This window comes from Harpegnathos saltator, unplaced genomic scaffold, assembly GCF_003227715.2.
Source record: "Harpegnathos saltator strain DR-91 unplaced genomic scaffold, Hsal_v8.6 scaffold216, whole genome shotgun sequence".
Lineage (NCBI taxonomy): Eukaryota > Metazoa > Arthropoda > Insecta > Hymenoptera > Formicidae > Harpegnathos > Harpegnathos saltator.
This window is the reverse complement of record NW_020230002.1, coordinates 18763-37842: the sequence shown is the minus strand read 5'-3', so window position 1 is coordinate 37842 and position 19080 is coordinate 18763. Positions and strand designations below refer to the sequence as shown.

The 19080-nt window shown below is 52.2% G+C and overlaps 2 protein-coding genes across 2 annotated transcripts in view; both read left to right on the top strand.

The window, feature by feature from the left end:
* Positions 1–16835: 16835 nt before the first annotated feature.
* Positions 16836–17387, top strand: LOC112588430 (serine/arginine-rich splicing factor RS2Z33-like). The gene has a single exon (XM_025298363.1). It carries the CDS (start codon positions 16836–16838, stop codon positions 17385–17387), a length of 552 nt encoding a protein of 183 aa, XP_025154148.1.
* LOC112588429 (uncharacterized) overlaps positions 17387–19080 on the top strand; it is a 2529-nt gene continuing 835 nt past the window's right edge. The window contains exons 1-3 of the mRNA XM_025298362.1: positions 17387–17525; positions 17670–17778; positions 17890–18747. Of these exons, the coding sequence (XP_025154147.1) occupies positions 17387–17525; positions 17670–17778; positions 17890–18747 (1106 nt within the window). The remainder of the gene's footprint in view (positions 17526–17669; positions 17779–17889; positions 18748–19080) is intronic.

Here is a 19080-nt window from a genome sequence, read left to right as displayed (position 1 = left end):
CGTCACAAACACACACATGCAAGAATCTATTTGCAATTCGCATTGACGAACGATATTTCATCTAGTCACACCATATCCGTCATGCGGAATTTTGTTTTTCTTTTTGTTTTGCATTTACTCACCGAAACGACTTGCAGTCAGAGCCGGCCACGTTCCGCTTCAACTCTGTAACAAAAAATTCACATTCGTTCATGAGATCAGACCAACGAGTGCGGGCGAGTAAAATTGTAGTTTACCCTTTGCGATCGTAATTCAAGTCGAGTCGGAAATTATATCCCAGCTCTAGATCGCCAAGAGTCAAACAGAGGATTATAGTAAATTTGTAAACTTACCTTCAAGCCGACTCTGCTTGGCCCGAACCGAATCCTTCGGTGCGGCATCCGCGTCCGCCGAATTGCTGTTGTTTTCCGCACAACTGAAACAGAAAAATAATTTCCCGGTTAATAACCTGCGGTAGAGAGAGAATATCTTGGATCGGGCGAATCGAAAATACGGAAATATTTTGATGTGGGATTTTTATCTCAATATTTATATTTCAATATTGAAGATTTAAATGAGACATGAAACTTTCAAGAGGGCTGATGAGGAACAAGTTGCAAAGGCAAAGATCGTAAAGGGTTGAACACAGATGTATAGGAAACTTGTAAACTTTACCTTCCGATCGACTCTGCTTGGCCCGAACCGGATCCACCGGTACGGCATCCGCATCTGCCGGATTGTTGTTACTTTCCGCAACAACTAAAACAGAAATGTAGTTTTCCCAGTTGATAATCTGTGGTGGAGAGAGAATATCTTTGATCGAGGTAAATCGGAAATACGGAAATATTTTGATATGGGATATTTATCTCAATATTTTAGTTTCAACATTGAAAATTCAAATGAGACATGAAGCTTTCAAGAAAGCTGATGAGGAAAAGCAAACATCGTTGCAAAAGCAAAGATGTTAAAGGGTTGGACAAAGATGTGTAAAAAACTTGTAAACTTTACCTTCCGGCCGACCCTGCTCTGCCCGAACCAGATCCTCCGGTGCGGCATCAGCGTCCGCCGGACTTGCTTCTCGCAACGTCTGGAACAAAAATTTAGCGTTCCTGGTTGGTAAGCAGCGATAGAGAAAGAATGTTTGATCGGAATGAGTGGAGAATATTCGCTACGGTTTTTTTCTTCATTGACATTGAAAGTCTAGATAGGACATGGAGCTCTTGAAAGAGCTGACGAAAAAAGATGACAACAAGAAACGGAGACAACAGTTGTGTGCTTTCGAAAATATTCTTTTACAAATGGACATTTAAATTTGAATCCCGTAAGGAGAGTAAGCAAACTTGAAATGATTTTGTAATGCTTGACGCAAATTTTGTGATACCATTATTTTTGGAGAAGATACAAATAAAATGATATAATTTGATTTTGGTTTATTTTTATTTGGTTAAATTGTTATCTTTTTCTATAAAAATAGAAATTTAGATAATAATATTTCATGTTAACGTATTTAGATTAGTTATCATATAAAAATAATAAATACATGGTACTCAATGCATGCGACTTACATTGTCGTATTCTTACTGGTGTCCTTTACTCGCGGCATCATAATCCTCGACCGAAATAATCCCTGTGTCTCGGAACGTCGCCTCATCCCTCATTGTGAATGTAATCCCTCGGATCGCTCACTGTCACGGACACTGTCATTGCACTATTAAACACTGCACAATTAAACTATTAATGACGTTCGGATAATAGGCCTTTCGCGTCCGCGTACACGTAAGCTTGTAATTCGTGCCCGACCGCGAAATATTTTTTCGCGATTTCGTCGAGACACGTCATCAGAATTACACGAGAAGCCGCAAATTTTCGCGTGTCGATACAGACTACACTCGCTAATGAGAGGACCTCGCGTCCGCGTTAATTAGGCGTTCGAACATTACTAACGCCGCGACAATGACGCAGTATATTGCTGGAGAGTGACGCGGTCCGTGCGGCTTGAGTGCCCGAGTCTAACTGGAAGCCATTTTGCGTCGCCGCAGCATGTAGCCGCTTTTCGGTGGGAGACGAATTCCCGGCTTCTGATTGGCTGGGGCCTCCCATCCGGCCATCGCCGTCTCGGTACGTACGTTGCGCCTGTTCGTGATTGTCCCCAAGCTGTGTAGCCTCAGGGACTGTTTAACGGTCTTAAGGCTCGTCTACAATAGCTGGAAGAGTAAGGCTGTAAGGCTGTAACGTAAGCTGTCAGCGAATGAAAATATTTCATTTCGTCGTCACGGATCTAATTACTGGACGGGTAAATGTGAAATAATTGTTTAGCCGCGTTAATTAAAATATATATTGTTGCAATAAAAGAAGGTTATGTAAATAGAGTGTATTTAATAATAGAACTTATTTTTAAACGAAATAATCCAGCAGCACAGCACAGGAACGCATCTCACCACAGTTGGTATGGTGTGGTAGTAGCTTAAAGTTTTATTTAATACTATAATTTCGATCCTAATTATTTAACGACGATGGATCTAACTAAACGCGGTGACGCTCTTTGCACATGCGAATTACAGATCGTCGGAGTCGATTGCTATGCGTCAGTTCTCAATTATCCCGGTCATCACGATAGGTCCTTAGGTGGTTATTTCGCAATTACGCGTTTTTACTGACTATGTTATCGTAACGGATCGAGATCACAGAACATACTAGCGCGATACTGGAGGCATGCGACTTACACGTCTGAGACGTTCACGTAGGGGGATTAACGCCGGGATGCAGCAGCTCTCTCGCTCTGTGTCACCAGCGGCTTTTCCTCCTACTCCCTCGGGTTTTCGCACGGCAGGATAATCCTGGGCACTGTCCGCGAGTGTTCACCCACGCCCGGTTTCGCGATTACCTCTCGTTACGCTATGACGCAATTCCCTTTGTTACGGGACGATATTCCGCAACACGTGTGTGCACCGTTCGCGCGTCCAGCAACGACTCCTGTGCACACTTCACGTGCCTAGCAACGACTGAGCAGGCTTGTGCCTGCTCGAAGCACAACGGCTTCCCCTACTGCTCGTTTTTTTTTTTTTTTTTCTACGGCGGTTTTCGCTACAAAGGCGACCCTTATCTACAAAGCGGGTCGCCGCACTTCGTGTCTATATACATGCGTCAGGCTCGTACCTAATCGGGGCCCCCGCTGTGCTAAATAAAATTTTTATAAAATTATCGCGCGCTACCGCTATCGCTGTTACCAACGATTCGATAGTAAATAAATAAATTATCGCACGCGATATTTCTTATCAAGAGGTTCTTAGTTACCTCGAGTATTTCAATTAAAATACGCAAAACTTAATTTTCAACACGGATGGTGAGCTGGTTGTTTCGTGATTCGATTTAAAGTTAGTTAACAAATTATTAATAAAGACTCGTTAATTACGAATATGCACCTCACCATACGTGGTTACTTGTAGAACATAAAATAATGAATATATTAATCCATATGCGTGTTATAATAAACAATCTAATAAATTCGGCCAAGCCAAAATAAAATTTAACCGTTAAGTTGTGACCGGAGCGCGGGTGACCCATAAAATTTGGACCTCACCTATATGGTGACTCTTACCTATATGGTACCTATTTGATACCTGTATGGTCCCCCTGTATGGACCCTCGATGGTACCCTACAGGTATGGTGCCTCTATGGTTTGGTACCTGTATGGCCTTGCTTTATGATCCCTCGATGGTACCCTAAACGGTATGGTACCTGTATGGTCTCCTATTCGGAGCCCCTATGGTGTCCTCCTTGGATCGGTTGATTACCTTGATGGTCCACCTTGATGGGACCTCTAGGAGGCGAGTCTGGTACCGGGATGGTACTCCTACGTGGTTGGTTCCAATGAACAGGATGGTGCACCTGTAAGGGTCCGCGAAAATACCGCGATGGTCCCGAGCTAATATTTATGGACAAATTGAAAAATTTTTGGTTAAAATTGTCTGTCTCGAGTTCCGCGCCTCAGCTTTGCCCCCGACGCACCTTTTATTATCGGTCGCCACCTTATTTTTTGGATTAATAAGGAAACCTTCGGTTTGAATTAATATCAAAGAAATCTATATGAAATGCTGGTTCGCGTCGCTGGACGGATTCTTTACTACAGTCGGAACCTATATGGAATACGATCGTGTACGAACGGAGGATAGGTATGATGGGTACGTATGTATATCTCGAATAAATGTTAAACAAACAATATCACATATATATTTATAAAATACAATAACGCTCTTATACTCTACCCTGAAATAATAGTTATTATTGTTGTTACTAGCTACGTCGGTTCGAATGGGCCACGCCCTTCACGCTGACCTATGTGGTCGTATGGTCTAAGACGTATTTGCGGAACATAAAATATCAGACTTCCGTTCATCAAGCTTCTTTAACAACGCGCGTCTTAAATAACCGCTTTAGGCCTTTATCAATTCTCGTATCCCGAACGTTGGAGTCACAGAGTCGTGAACATTATTCACTAGCGAGTATTACTGACCGCGAATACCTATATGGTACAATCTCGTAGACGTATAAATCTATGGCGCGATTCACTATACAATTACGCGTAGCACGTCGGAATGGAAATAGACGAACTTACGATCACGCTCGAGGAATTTCTGGTACTTACGGGAGGCTTGCGCCCTCTCGCAATCAACTATCCCCGGAAGGGCTCTCTACTGCGCCGCTCGCTACGGCCGTTTCCTCTCCCCCTCGGGATCCGCCGCTTCCCACGGACTGTTATCCCCACTACGCGCCTCCTTTGTCCGCACGTCCGCTCTATAGTCGGACGCGGCACGCACTGTATACGTCTTTGTCATGCTCGCGTCAGGACCGTAGCTATCATGATGCGTCGCCCGCTTTTATATAAAACACAAAATTCTTTATAGTTCTTAAACTAAAAACAATATAATAAATCGGCTCGTGGCGACGGATACCTTATCGGACAAGGTATATATGCGCAAAAGTACGTTTTACAAAATGTGGCTAAAACAAAACTAGACCTGTAAATAATAAAAATTCCAATGCCACAGTGTTAAGAACGCAGCGCACATCAATAATTTATAAATAACTTAATTTTGACCTATATGGTTCTTAGGTGGTACCTATGTGGCACCTCGCTAAATCGACTACCTATGTGGCTCTTATGGTCTAAATTGGTTCCCTGAGTGGTCAACCTACATGGACCTATGCGGCGACTTATACGGGATTCTTCTTGTGATCCTATGTGGTCTCCTTCGTGGTCCTCTAAGTGGTCTGCCTTGGTGGACTTGTCCCGTAACCTCGATGGTGTACCTATGTGGCTCCCGGATGATATCACCTCTTTAGATAGTAGGTCAGGACCTAGATCGTACCTCGGAGATATCCGGATGGCTGGTTAGATCCTAGATGGTAATCGAACGATGTTCCAATGGTTGGTCAGGACTTATATGGAACTCGGCTGATACTCGAATGGCTAGTCAGGTCCTAAATGGTAATCAGACTATATTCGGACCGTTGTTTATGGCTAGATTGTGACCAGGGTACGACGGCCCAGAAAATTTGTGCGAGCTCAATCCTATTATGGTCGTATGGTACTTCGACCGGGGTATGGTATGGTATGGTATGGTATGGTTTTGGTATGATATGGTATGGTTAGGTTAGGTTTTGGTATGGCTTTGGTATGGTTAGGTTTAGTATGGTTAGGTTTTAGTATGGTTAGGTTAGTATGGTTAGGTTGGTATGGTTAGGTTAGGTTTTTTAGTATGGTTAGGTTGTAACCATTCCCTGGTTAGGTTAGGTTAGGTTAGGTTAGGTTAGGTTAGGTTAGGTTCCCCCTCGTGGGTGTCGCCTTGTTGTGGCGAGGGGGCTTGAAGGCCGGAGATCCCTCCTGGGGCCATCTGGGCGACTCTGGTCGCTCGGATGTTCCAGGGAGGGTGAACCGGCTGGACCAAGTACACCCACGGTGGCCCAATGAGCCGATGGGTCCCTCCTGCCGGGGATCTAAGGATCCCTGGTCGGAGCGACCCATCGGTGAGAGCCACCAAAACTGCATGGTGGACGCTGCACCATGCAGAAATAGGGACGTAAGAGGCTGGGCTGGGGAACCTAGGCTCCCTGACTGAGACTCGAAGGTCCCAAGCGAGGGTTAGCCGAGCTCTTAGCCTGTGTGGCAGTCGGCCTGCCGGGTGAGCGCTGTGCCCGGCAGTATTAGGGGACGGTTGGCGGGCCCGGTCGCCAAATGGCGGCCGGTCTGGTCAGTCGCTCCCCACAGCGGGGGTTGGCCGATCCCCATCAAACGGCATGGATGGCCTGATGAACTGGGCGTGTACCCTTCCCGCCAGGGATCTTGGTCTCTGGCGGGGGGGTTCCCCCCCTGGGGAAGGCCATCCAGGTGTGAATGAGTGTGTGAATGAGGTGTGGTCGGACCCGGACGGATATTCCCTGTAGACTAGCCAAGGGGGGAGTAGTAGCCCCCCGACGCCGGCTATGTGTGATGTCAGTACCTGACCTCTGCCGCGTAAGATGTCGTGAGCTCCTGTAGGCGGGGGATTCCCCCCGGGCCCTCCGGGCTACAAGGTCGCACGGATGTCCCGGTGGGATAAACCTGCTCTGCAATAGGAGCAAGATCGGCCTGAAAGGGCATGTTTAACGTGGAAGAACCGCTCGCACACGGTCGACGAGCCAATGCATCGGTTGAGGTCTGGGATCCCGGATGCACGTATGGAGGATTACCCGGTCAGTATTTCCTCATACCCGGAGCTGCATAGGGGAAATTGCAGCACCGTCTAGCCTGAGGTCTGGAGGAGCGGCCCTTTCGGAGGGGTGCGCGTCCACTCGATAGGGGTGACGTTAAACCTTTAACATCATTCTATGGTGCAGGCCTATCCTGTAACATTTTAGTATTTATTCATGCACGGATAGGTGTTGACCAACTGATAAACCGCTTCTCGGCTTCTGTGCACTCAGCTAGGGCTTAACTTTAGGCGGGGAAGCACCCCCATTGCGTTATGGGGGTCCCATGATGGGCGAACCGCTATAAATACAATATATACATATGGAATCTCAAGCTCAAACACAATTCCCGATACGGCCCCAGGGGGAAAAAACCAGGGACGAGAAAGTAGAATCTTTGTACGAGGAGAATGGCCGCACTGGCCGGAAAGGAGGCGAGAGTAAAGGCGGCCTACCACCTGCCTGCCCTGCGAGCGACCCCAGCTCCTTTAAGGGGTTCGCGCACAAGGACAACTTGCTGGCTACAAATATGCCAGGCTCTCCTGTGGCAGAGACCTGCATAGTGCTTATCCCAGACTCCATGGAAGTACACCAGTATGAAGCAGAAGAGATGCAAGGCGATCCACTTGAGCTCCCAAATGCGGCGGTCCCGTTGGACACGCAGGAGGAGGCACCGATGGATGAAGAGGATGACGGTCCACTCCACATCCGAGTGAAAGTGGCAGGAAGGAAGAGAGCGGTAGTGGAGGATGAGGAGGAGGAAGACTCCCTCTCTGACATACAGTCGGAGGGGAATCAAATAGACCCGCTAGGGGTCGTTGAAACAATGATGGAACAATCACTTGATGAAAAGGTGCGGACAATTAATAAGCAACCTGCGTGCCCATCCTCGCGGATTACAAGGAAGAAAGGAGCAAAGGTCGGAAAGGTCGATGAACAGAAAGAGAACACGACTACAGGTAAAAAGTCCTGTAAGAAATTGAAGCAGGACTCTCAGTCGTCTGACAGAGAGGAGGACCCAACGACACAAAAGATCGTGACCTCTCCAATGGAGATCCTGGCGGCCACAGTTATAGGTGCCACTATGCATGAATGGGCCAATGAAATAGAGGAAGCTCGACAAAAGTCCTCAAACATGCAAGGGCGCCAGAGTGGGATAATGAAGAGGAATGTGTGCAAAATCAAAGAAGGAATAGCGGCTTTGGTAGTCAAGGCGGAAGCCACTGGCGATCCGGCATTTCTCAGGATGAGGATCAACGAACTGTTGATCAAACTTAGGGAGTCTGAGGGAGAGGTTACTCGGCTTAAGGAGCAGTTGCGGAAAGCCAGTCCCATCCCAAATCCCCACCGAGAAAGAGGAAAGTAGGGGATGTTTTTCGAGACATGTCTGGTAAAAGAACCGCGGAAACAACAGAGGAAGAGCCACCGCTGCCTCAACGCCCCCCGATCAAAGGGGTTTCCCGCCCCATTCCTGGGCTTGAGAGCCGCAAGGAGACCTCGGACTCTGAGGGGGAACTTAGTAAGCAGATTGCGGCCCTGAAGGAGGTAAGGAAGACACTAAGGGAAAAGAGTAAGGGACAGGACAAGGGCAGACAGGAAAGGAACGGAAACAACGAAGGAGAGGAGGGGGAAACTGGAAGTGGAAAAGTCCCTGGTACAGGAGTGGGTAACACCAGGGGGAAACCCCGCATTATCGAGGAGGTTGTCCTGGTTCCTCCAAGGTCTGGTACCCTGAAGAAGAAGGAGGACTTTCCCCCCCTGCCCTCCACTGCAGAGGGTTGGATGTTGGTCCGGGGAGGCCGTAAGGGGAATAAACCCCCCGCCGTGTGGCCCCGCCTGAACAGTCCTCGTCGGGGAAAAATGAAAGAAAGAGCGCGGACATTCCCCCGACACAGCCCCGCCGACGCACTCCGCGCACGGCGGCGGTGACAATCACTGGGGTTAAAGAAGATTTCCCCTATGCGGAGGCACTGAAGGACGCCAGAACAAAGATCAACCTGAAGGACATAGGTATCGAAATCAGTAAAGTACGGCGCGCCCTTAACGGTGGCTTTCTTATAGAAGTCCCGGGAGGAGAGGAAGCTACCAGCAAGGCCAATCAACTGGCTGCGAAACTAAGGGAGGTCCTAAAGGAAACTGCTAGGGTGGCATGTCCCACGAAGAAAGGGGAAATCAGGATATCGGGGTTAGACGACTCCATCTCCAAGGATGAAGTAGCGTGTGCACTGGCAGATATAGGAGGTTGCCTACCTACCGAAATACGGATAGGGAACATCAGACGTACGGCGAGCGGTCTGGGAACTGCTTGGACGCAATTACCGCTTGCGGCTGCCTTGAAGGCATCAGTGGCGGGTAAGATGAAAGTCGGCTGGACCGTGGCCAGGCTCGAGCTTCTGAAGAACAGACCCCTGCAATGCTACCGTTGCTGGGAGTTCGGACACATCGGCAACACATGTAAAAGTGAAACATCTAGGGCTGGTTCTTGTTACAACTGCGGGAAACCTGACCATCTAGCTCGTGACTGCAAGAATCCCCCGTCCTGTGCCTTATGTAAGGGGAAGAAGCTGCCGGACGGGCACAGATTAGGAAGCCCTAGGTGCGGTACGGGCACCATGAGTAAAGTTCCGGATCGGAGGCCGGAGAACACACAAAAACAACAAGATGTTCAGATGCCTCCAAGTGAATCTCAATAGAAGCCCTGAGGCGCAGCACCTGTTTTGCCAGTACATGGCCGAGCGCAGGGCGGACGTGGGCATCATCTCAGAACCCAACAACATCCCAAAGTCAGTGAACTGGATACCGGATCGGACTGGCCTGGCGGTGGTAGCGTGGAGCACTCAACTCGCATACCCCTGCGTGCTCAGATCACGCGGGTACGGATTTGTAGCGGTAGATTGCGGAGGAATGGTCATTGTTTCTTGCTACTTCTCCCCAAACTTAGAAATCGACGAATACGATGTGGCTCTGGGGGAACTAGCTGACTGCGTTCGCAGCTGCAGCGGATCTCCCATTGTGGTGGCGGGTGACTTCAACGCGAGAGCCCGAATTTGGGGATCAAACGACACCACTCAGAAGGCCATTCACCTGATGGAGTTGATGTCAGCGCTCGATCTACGCCTTGCAAACATGGGTACGGAGCCAACCTGTATCAGAGCACAAGGTACCTCGGTGGTGGATCTTACGTGGACCACCCCGGGGATGCTCCCACGGATAAGGGACTGGAGAGTCATCCCAGGAGAAGAACTGGAAGCCCTTTCGGACCACAGGTACATCTCCTTTGTGGTTCACCCTATGCGTAACCTGGAGGTATCTGCGGAAACAGGACGGGACGGCATGAAGTTTATCCGCTGGGTCTTTGGCAAAATGGACGTAGAAAGATTCAGGGCTGCCTGGATGTTAAGGGAATGGGGCCTTAGGGACACAGCCACTATGAACGCGGAAGAACTGGCTGGGGTAATACAGGAAATCATGCACGAGGCGTGCGACGCAAGCACCCCGCGAAACAGGGGATCGCCTCGACGTACCAATGTGTACTGGTGGAATGAGGAGCTCGGTAAACTCCGGAAAGAATGCGTGAGACGTCGGCGAATCATGACCCGGGCGGGAACCGCACAGGATGCTGAGGCAAGGCTCGTGGCCAAAGCAAACTACAAGGAGGCGCGGCATGCCCTGCGTAAGGCTATCGGGAGAGCTAAGGCGAAAGCTTGGGAAGAGTTGATCGGCGATTTAGACAGGGACCCTTGGGGCCGCGCATACAGGCTAGTTCTGGGTAAACTTCGCCGCGCCACACCATCGGCAACTGAAGTCATGCCGATACAAGAAGTGGAAAGGATCTTAGATGATCTATTCCCGAGAGGAGAGGAGCTGTGGCATCCCCAGGAAGTACAGAGGAGCAGCATGCAAGGAGCTCGCGCGGAAACCTCAGTCTCCCTGCAAGAGGTGAAGGACGCCTTCAAGGGAAAGAAGACCAAAGCAACTGCACCTGGACCTGACGGGGTCCCCAGCAGGGTTTGGAGAATCGCAGGGGACGATGCGATGGCCTTGGTCGCAAAGCTGTTTTCGAAATGTTTAACCGAAGGATCCTTCCCTCAACTATGGAAGGCGGCCATCTTGGTATTAGTTCCCAAAGCGAACAAATCAGATGCCCCCCCCAAGTATCGTCCGATCTGCCTGATTAATGATATCGCAAAGGCGTTTGAGCGTATGATCGCGCGGAGAATTCAATCCCACCTGGACAAAATCCCTGGTGGCGGATTGGCTGACACCCAGTTTGGATTCAGAACGGGACGATCCACTGTTGAGGCCTTACTTGAATCTAAAAGATTCACGGAGGCGGCCATGGCACGACGGGAATGCGTGGTGGCCATAGGGCTGGACGTGGCCAACGCTTTCAATACCCTCCCGTGGGACGCGGTGCTGACGCACCTAGATCGAAAGGGCATTCCTAAATACCTGATCGAAGTAATCCGTGCGTATTTCAAGGACCGCTACATCTATTACAGATGCGCGGATGGAAAGATTCATCGCAGCACGGTCCGGGCTGGAGTGCCGCAGGGCTCGGTCCTGGGTCCGCTGCTCTGGATCCTAACGTACGACTGGGTGCTGGAAGTGAATCTGGAATCGGACTCCAGACTAACTTGTTACGCGGACGACACAATGTTACTGGTGAGCGGCAGAGACCCTGAGACTACTTGCATCAAGGCATCTATGTATGTGGCAAGAGTGACCAGGCGGATTGAACTCCTGGGTCTAAATATAGCGGTAACCAAAACAGAGGCGGCCCTATTATGCGGAAGGGCGACGGGCGGCTTATGTGTCCACATCAACGGAACGGAAGTACCGGTGACTAACGCTATCAAGAGCCTTGGCGTTATTCTTGACAGGGGTCTGACCTTCAAAAGGCACCTGCGTTACGTGGAAGAGAAAGCGGACCGAGTTCTGCGTGCACTGTGGCGCCTCCTTCCGAACTTGAAGGGGCCAGGGGAGGCAAAGCGAAGATTATACGTTAACACAGTACATTCGGTTATGCTATACGCTGCACCCGTATGGGCGGACCAAGTGGCCATATTCAAAACATACCGGACTCCTCTCCTGAGAATCCAGAGGCACATGGCCCTCCGCGTTATTTCGGGCTACAGGACGATCTCCTACGAAGCGGCCCTACTTCTGGCCAGAATCCCCCCGGTGCACTTTCTGGCGTCAAGGCACCGCAGGGCTTACCAGCGCTTACAAATGGTGAGGGAAGCTGGTGAAGACGGGAATGAGACTAGACGCGAAATCGGGATGGCAGCTGATCTTCTAATGTTTAGGCAATGGGAAGCCTCCCTCGAAGGAGAGGATTTACCGGGGAGAAGGGTCAGGGAAGCGCTTCTCCCGGTCTTCCATGCATGGATGCACAGAAAAACAGGGGGTCTCCACTACCACCTGACCCAGCTCATGGCAGGGCACGGTTCATTCGGGGATTACTTGACGAGGATTGGAAAGAGACCCAGCCCGGACTGCCCACACTGCGGTGCGGGGGTTGACTCCGCGGACCACACGATCGGGGAGTGCCCTGCATGGGATGTACCCAGGCGTGACATGATCCGGGAGATAGGGGAGAACCTGAGTTGGCCCGCTATAGTGCGTGCCATGGTACAAGGGGGGGAAAAGAAATGGAAAGCGGTGTCCACTTTCGCCACAAAAGTACTTACGGCGAAAGAAGTTGCAGAGAGGGAAAAAGAGAAGAGAGAGAAAGAGGAGGGGGAGGAATCTCTCAGGAGGAGGAGCTAACGAAGAAAAGAGGAAGGAAAAGGAAAGGAAAGGAAGGAAGGGGATGGGAAGCATGCGAGTGTGTGTGTGTGTGGGTAGGCCGGTGCGTACGCGTGTGTGTGTGAGTGTGTGTGTGTGTGTGTGTGTATGTGGGTGTGTGCGCGCGCGTATGGTGGGGAGGAGAAGAAAGAGAATGAGAGGGATGGCAGGATAGGATAAGGATAGGAGAGAGGACGGCATGTGGGCAAGTGTTTTTTCATGAGGAAGTGGGCGTGTGGCCCCTGCGTCGCTGGAGGGAACTGATGTGTGGCCGTTAGGAACTTCCGGGTCCCCTGGCAGTAGGACGCGAAGAGACACGGCGGGGGTTTTAGTCGGTAAACCCTCCAGAGGAGGTCACCCTTCTCTCTGGGGGGGAGTCCGACACTACCCCGAGGCCTGGTCGTTAGGATCAGGAGCCCACCTCGGGGTGTGCGTAACGCATTTCCCCCGCCTAAAAAAAAAAAAAAAAAAAAAAAAAAAAAAAAAGGTTAGGTTAGGTTAGGTTAGGTTAGGTTAGGTTAGGTTAGGTTTTTTAGTATGGTTAGGTTAGGTTTTTTTTTTTTTTAGTATGGTTAGGTTAGTTAGGTTAGGTTAGGTTAGGTTAGGTTAGGTTAGGTTAGGTTAGGTTAGGTTAGGTTAGGTTAGGTTAGGTTAGGTTAGGTTAGGTTACCTCCCCGTGGGTGCCACCTTGACGTGGTGGGGAGGCTTGAAGGTCCCGATGATGTACAGAGCTGTGCCGGCGGGGGTTTCGGCCCCTGGCAGGTTCTACCAAGCCGGAGTGGTCTGTACGGAGGGACTGGACCAAGAGCACCCGACCGGGCTGAGTGACCAGCCTGGTCCATGACCAGCACGGTCACAGAGCGGGTGGGAGGAGATCATCATCCCTGAAGGCATTGCACGCCGGTGCTCCGGCAGCCGACAGGGATGACCTCCTCCACACTCGCTCCAGGAAGGGGACCTCTCTCTCCGAGGCATTGCACGCCGGTGTTAGCCGGCAGCCGAAGAGAGAGAACCCTTTCCTCCCGCCTCGGTTGGACCGTTACGGTTAGACCGGGGCGGAGGGACGTACCCGCATCCAGGGCTCCACCCCATGGGGATCCTCCTCCCCCGTGGTGCCTGAGATGCGGAGGGGTACTCCGGGCCGCTCGGACGTTTCCGAGGTCGGGGTCGGGGTACGCTGCCGCGTCCTGAGAGATCTCACCCTCCTAGGCATTGCACGCCGGTGCTCCGGCAGCCGAAGAGGGGAGGATCTCTCTCCCTCGCTCGTCCCAGCCACGGCTGGGCGAACGAAGGATCCCACACCCGGGTCTGCACACCGTGCGGGATTATTCCCACGGTACCTGGGGGGTGGAGGGGATGTCCCGGGCCGCTCGGACTTATTCCGAGGTCGGGGTCGGGGCACCCTAGGGTGACGAGGGGAGAGGACCCCACCTTCTTCGAAGGTGGACTCCCCGACTTCCCTCACCCGTTCGGCCTCGGTCGGACGGACAGAGGAACCCACACCCGGGTCTGCACACCGTGGGGCTTGCCCCACGGTACCCGGGGGGTGGAGGGGTGTTTCGGGCCGCTCGGACGTATTCCGAGGTCTGGGTCGAGACACCCTCAGGCGCCAACTAGAGGACTCATTCCCGGAGGCATTGCACGCCGGTGCTCCGGCAGCCGAAGGGAACGATCCTCTCCCTCATCCGTCCTGGCCACGGCCAGGCGGAGAGAGGTACCCACACCCGGGTCTGCACACCGCGAGGGTTTGGAACCCCTCGCGGTACCCGGGGGGTGGAGGGGTGCTCCGGGCCGCTCGGACGTATTCCGAGGCGGGGTCGGAGCCCCTGTGTGCTGTGCCCGAGGGAATGCGATCGCATCACCCTAAAGCGGACCCTCGGGCGGCGCGAGCACGCTGGCTGCCATGGGGGAGACGTTCCCGGTGGGGTGCGACACCGGTGAACTATCTCCTTCCATGGGGCCCCCCGCGTGGCGGCGCTCTGCACGGTGCCCACATTGTCGGAGGTGTGGGACCCCCGAAAGCGGTCTGGCCACCAGAGATGGTGGTCAGGGCGCGTGTAGGGGGCGGGAGGCCTGTGCCGACGATGTCATATTCCGTCGGCCCGTGCCATATGGTGCTCCTCCGGGGGAACTCGGAGGCTCCCCCTTGCCGGGGGGATGCGGGCATGCCGGGCACCGGAGCCGTGCAGAGTTGTGGGTTTGGAAACAAAATGACAGACTCTATTTCAATCAATGACCTAACGGATATGGAACAAAATATGACGACCCTGGCAAATATGACGACCCTGGCAAGCAAAGGAAGGAGCGAGGAGACAGCCGGAAACTGCTCTCGTAGGAGGGCACCGGTAACGGTCACCTCAGAACACCCTGAGCAGGTGAGAGGAAGGACGGGACTTAGGAGTTCCACATCCCTGAAAACCAAAGGGAACATGGAGGGGGACACCGATAGATCTAGATCCCCCATCGAAATAGACATCGTTGGGTCGGAGTCTGACTCCAGCTCGCTAGTGGAGCTGGAGAAAGAACTAAAAAAAACAGGAAAATTTGACATCCCACTTAACACGGAGGGTGAGACGGACGAAGAACTGTTCGCTGAAAAAGCCCTCAGGAAAAGAGGAAGGCCGGAAACAACCGGAGAATACCGGAAGAAGAGGATCTTCTTGGAAAGGAAGCAGGAGTTCCTGGCCCAAAAGAGGGAGGAGGATATCATCAAAGGGATGGAAAACCCGTTAGAAGAGTTCCAGGACTGCTCAAGGAACAGGAAGTATAAGGCGGAGGTCAAGAGGCTGATGGAAGATATGGAGGAAGCCCCCTTCAGGGATTTAACGGCTTCGATATTGGAAGCCTCAATGAAGGTACTGGGCTTCTCAGTAAAGTCCAAGAACCTGAAGGGGACGCACGTCAAGGCCTTGCGAGACGCTGCCGCCGCGATAGCAGCGGGTACGAACCTCATGGCGAAGCACATTGCGAACGACAAATGTGGGGACAACCTCGATATAATCGAGGAGCTCAGGGTGGAAAACTCCAGTCTCAAGGAATCACTGAAGGATGTCCGAAAAGAGCTGGAGGAAATCAAGGAAACGCTCCGGAATATAAGGGAGGTAACGCCATTTGTGGCGATATCCCCCCCACCTCCGAAACCGGAAGGAAATGCGGATCGGAGTATAAAGGGGGCACTGCAGACGACTCCGAGTGCCTCCTCGCCTCCGATCTACATAGAGAGGAAAAAGGAAAGATTGGAGGGGGGAAGAATCTCCCCTCCAATTGCGGATATGATGGAGGAGGAGGAGGATGCACCCATTGGGGTAATTGAGGTGCAAAAAGGCCTCATCCCACGAATTATAACAAAACCGGTGGAGGAAAGCAAAACGGAAACCAGGGTCGCCAAGGTGCAAAGAAAGGGACCGACCATCAAGGAGAACATTCCGCTCAACAAAAGAATAAGAGTGGAAAAGGTAGCTGAAATGGGAAAGGAAAATGCAGAGGACCTGGAGGGAAAAGTAACGAAAATGGTACTGAAAGTACTTGAAACATGGGTGCCGCGAATGAATCAAGAGACCTCGTTACAAAGAATGGATAAAGGGGGAAACAAAGGCGGCGAAGAAAGAAAAGAAAGGGGAGATCAGCTGAAAGCCCAAAAAAGGAACATTAGACAGCCCCAGGTCCGAAATCCGGGAAAGGACAGGCAAGTAAAGCCCGAGGAGGAAATACCTGCACCAGCACACCAGGAGATGCCATGGTCAAAGGTACTAGGAAGAAGGGAGAAGAAAGAGTTGAGAAAGGAGGAACAGAAAAAAGAAATTGAAAAAATAAAGAAGGAGGAAAGTAAGAAAAAGGCGGAGGGCAAGAAGGTTAAAAGAAAAGTCCCCAACACGGCGGCAATTACTATAACGGCTGACAAAAGCCAGTACAAAGAACTGCTGGCAGAGGCCAAGAAAAGGATTGACCTAACTAGTATAGGAATAGACAGGCTAAAGACCAGGGTCGGAATAACAGGAGCATTGGTCCTAGAAATTCCGGGTGAAGAGAGAGGGAAAAGGGCTGACATCCTCGCGGATAAGCTGAAAGACGTATTGTTGGACAAGGCAAAAGTAAGCAGGCCTCAAAAAATGGGGGAGCTTAGGTTGAGAAACATCGAAATATCCACCACAGAGGAAGAAGCCGCAGAGGAGGTGGCCAAAATAGGCGGATGTGAGAAAAGAGATGTCAAGACGGGGAAAATAAGAGTAGCCCCTAACGAGGTCAGATCGTTGTGGATACAATGCCCCATACTGGCGGCTAAAAAATAGCCGAAAAGGGGAACATCAAAATAGGGTGGACGCAGGTAAAAGCGGAGATGCTGCAAGTGAGACCCCTGCAGTGCTATAAATGCTTGGAACAAGGACACGTGCAGCAAAACTGCAGGAGTAACGTAGACAGGAGAACTAATTGCTATAGATGCGGAGAACAAGGGCACCTGGCAAGAGACTGTGAGTCGAGAGCCAGGTGCCAAATATGCGCTGACGCAGGTGTGCCGGCAGGACACAGGATGGGAGGACCAGCCTGCCGGCCACCGAAGGGAAGAAAGAGAACCGTGGGAGGGACAGTAGAGAGGCAAGAGGCGTCCGCACCGAAGCCCAAGGACCCTCCTGTCCCCCCCAGCGGCAAAGAAAGGAATGAGGAAAAGGAAACGGGAAGTGGAGAGGCAAACAAAGCCTCATCGCCGCTCCCACAAAGGAAGCGACTTCCACCTCCACCACCCCCTCCGCCCACCATGCAGGCGGAGGAGGAGCAAATGGAGGTGGAGGAAAAGAGGGGAGAAAAACGTCCGCGTCCAGTGGAAACTGCCGAGAGCGACGAGGGAGAGCAGCCTGGTGGGAAGGTCATAATTAACCCAACTGATCAATAATGACCACCAGGCTGCTACAAGCAAACCTGCACCGCGCCCGCCAAGCTCAACCGTTATTTGAGCATACGATGGTGGAGCGCGGTGCAGGGTTAGGGATAGCGGCAGAGCCCTATTATGTCCCCAGAAACCACCCGAGTGGTTTGGGGACGACAGGGGCTCTGTCGCTATCACATGGAAGGCGAGCGAAAACTCACCCCCGGCAAAGTTTTTGAGTTGTGGCCGGGGGTACGTCGTGGTCAGGTGGGGTGTGACCATCGGTGGTCGGGGTATACCTCCCCCCAGTAAAGAGCCTGGGCCTGATTGAGTACAGGTCCAGGCTCCAAGAGATTGGAGATGCTGTGAGACAGCATCTCCAGGGTCCTGTCATCGTTGCCGGGGATTTTAATGCAAAGTCAGAAGTGTGGGGATCCCGGCGCGGTGACAGGAGGGGGGAGGAAACAGTGGACTGGGCCGAGGCCTGGGTCTGCACATCCTCAATGAGGAAATAATTCCACGTTTGTAGGGCAGCGGGGGAGTCAATTATCGACTTAACATGGGCAACCCCTGCTGCCATGGGGAGGGTGCAGACCTGGAGGGTGGCGGACGAGATCGAAACCTTGTCAGACCATCTGATTATCGAGATGGAACTGTCCGTCACCCCCAATGGCCTGAGGCCGGTCCAAAGGAAGGAACCCCGACCTGGAAGATGGTCACTGGCCAAGCTGAACAGGGAGATCCTGGAGATCTCCCTGGAAGGCTCCACCTGGCCACGACGAAGGGAAGGGCAGGACCTTGACTCTGAGGTCATGGAGGTCATGGACATACTCGCACAGGCGTGCGACGCCTCCATGCCCAGAGTCAGGTCCTGCCCGAAACGGTCCGCCTGGTGGTGGTCCGACCACATAGCCGAGTTGAGGCGCAGGTCGGTCCACGCCAGGCGGACGTTTCGAAATGAGCGGAATAAGCGACCCCAGGACCCTGAGGCCGTCCTGGCCACCCGGATGGAATTCTGCAAAGCAGCAGTAGAACTCAGAGAGGCCATCGGGGTGGCCAGAGGAAGAGGGTGGGACGACCTCCTCCTCTCACTAGACGCTGACCCGTGGGGGCGTCCATACAGAATGGTAATGCAGAAGATGAGACCATGGACGCCCCCAAAGACGGTGACGCTTGACCCCCGGTTCTTGGAGAGGGTGATGGGAACCCTATTCCCGGTTGGGGAGGGTAACCCCATCACCCCGTACATTCCACCATCCCCCGAACAACAGGGGGAGGTACCGGGGGTCACAGAGGAGGAGGTGGCCGGGGGTGTCAAGAAGGTCAAGAACGGGAAAGCTCCCGGACCGGATGGCATCCCCGGCCGTGTCCTGACCCTGGCCTCAGGGTATTTAAATGGGAGATTCGCTACGCTCTTTTCGCGAGCCTTCAGGGAAAGGAGGTTCCCCCCAGTCTGGGGGAGGGCCAACGTGGTCCTCCTCCAAAAAGAGGGCAAACCGGAGGGCTCCCCCTCCGCGTACCGGCCCATATGTCTCCTGGACGAAGCGGGCAAATTGTTCGAGCGGATTATCGCTGCCCGCCTCCAGGAGCATATGTCCCGGGAAGGTCCCAACCTCGATGACGGTCAATATGGCTTCCGGGAGGGGAGATCCACAGTAGATGCAATCAAGCATCTGAGATCCCTCTCGGAGGCCATCGTGACGGAGGGCAGGGTGGCGAT

What these genes read in the sequence shown, in the direction of transcription:
- LOC112588430 (XM_025298363.1), top strand. Translation starts at nt 16,836, where the DNA reads ATGCTGCAAGTGAGACCCCTGCAGTGCTATAAATGCTTGGAACAAGGA.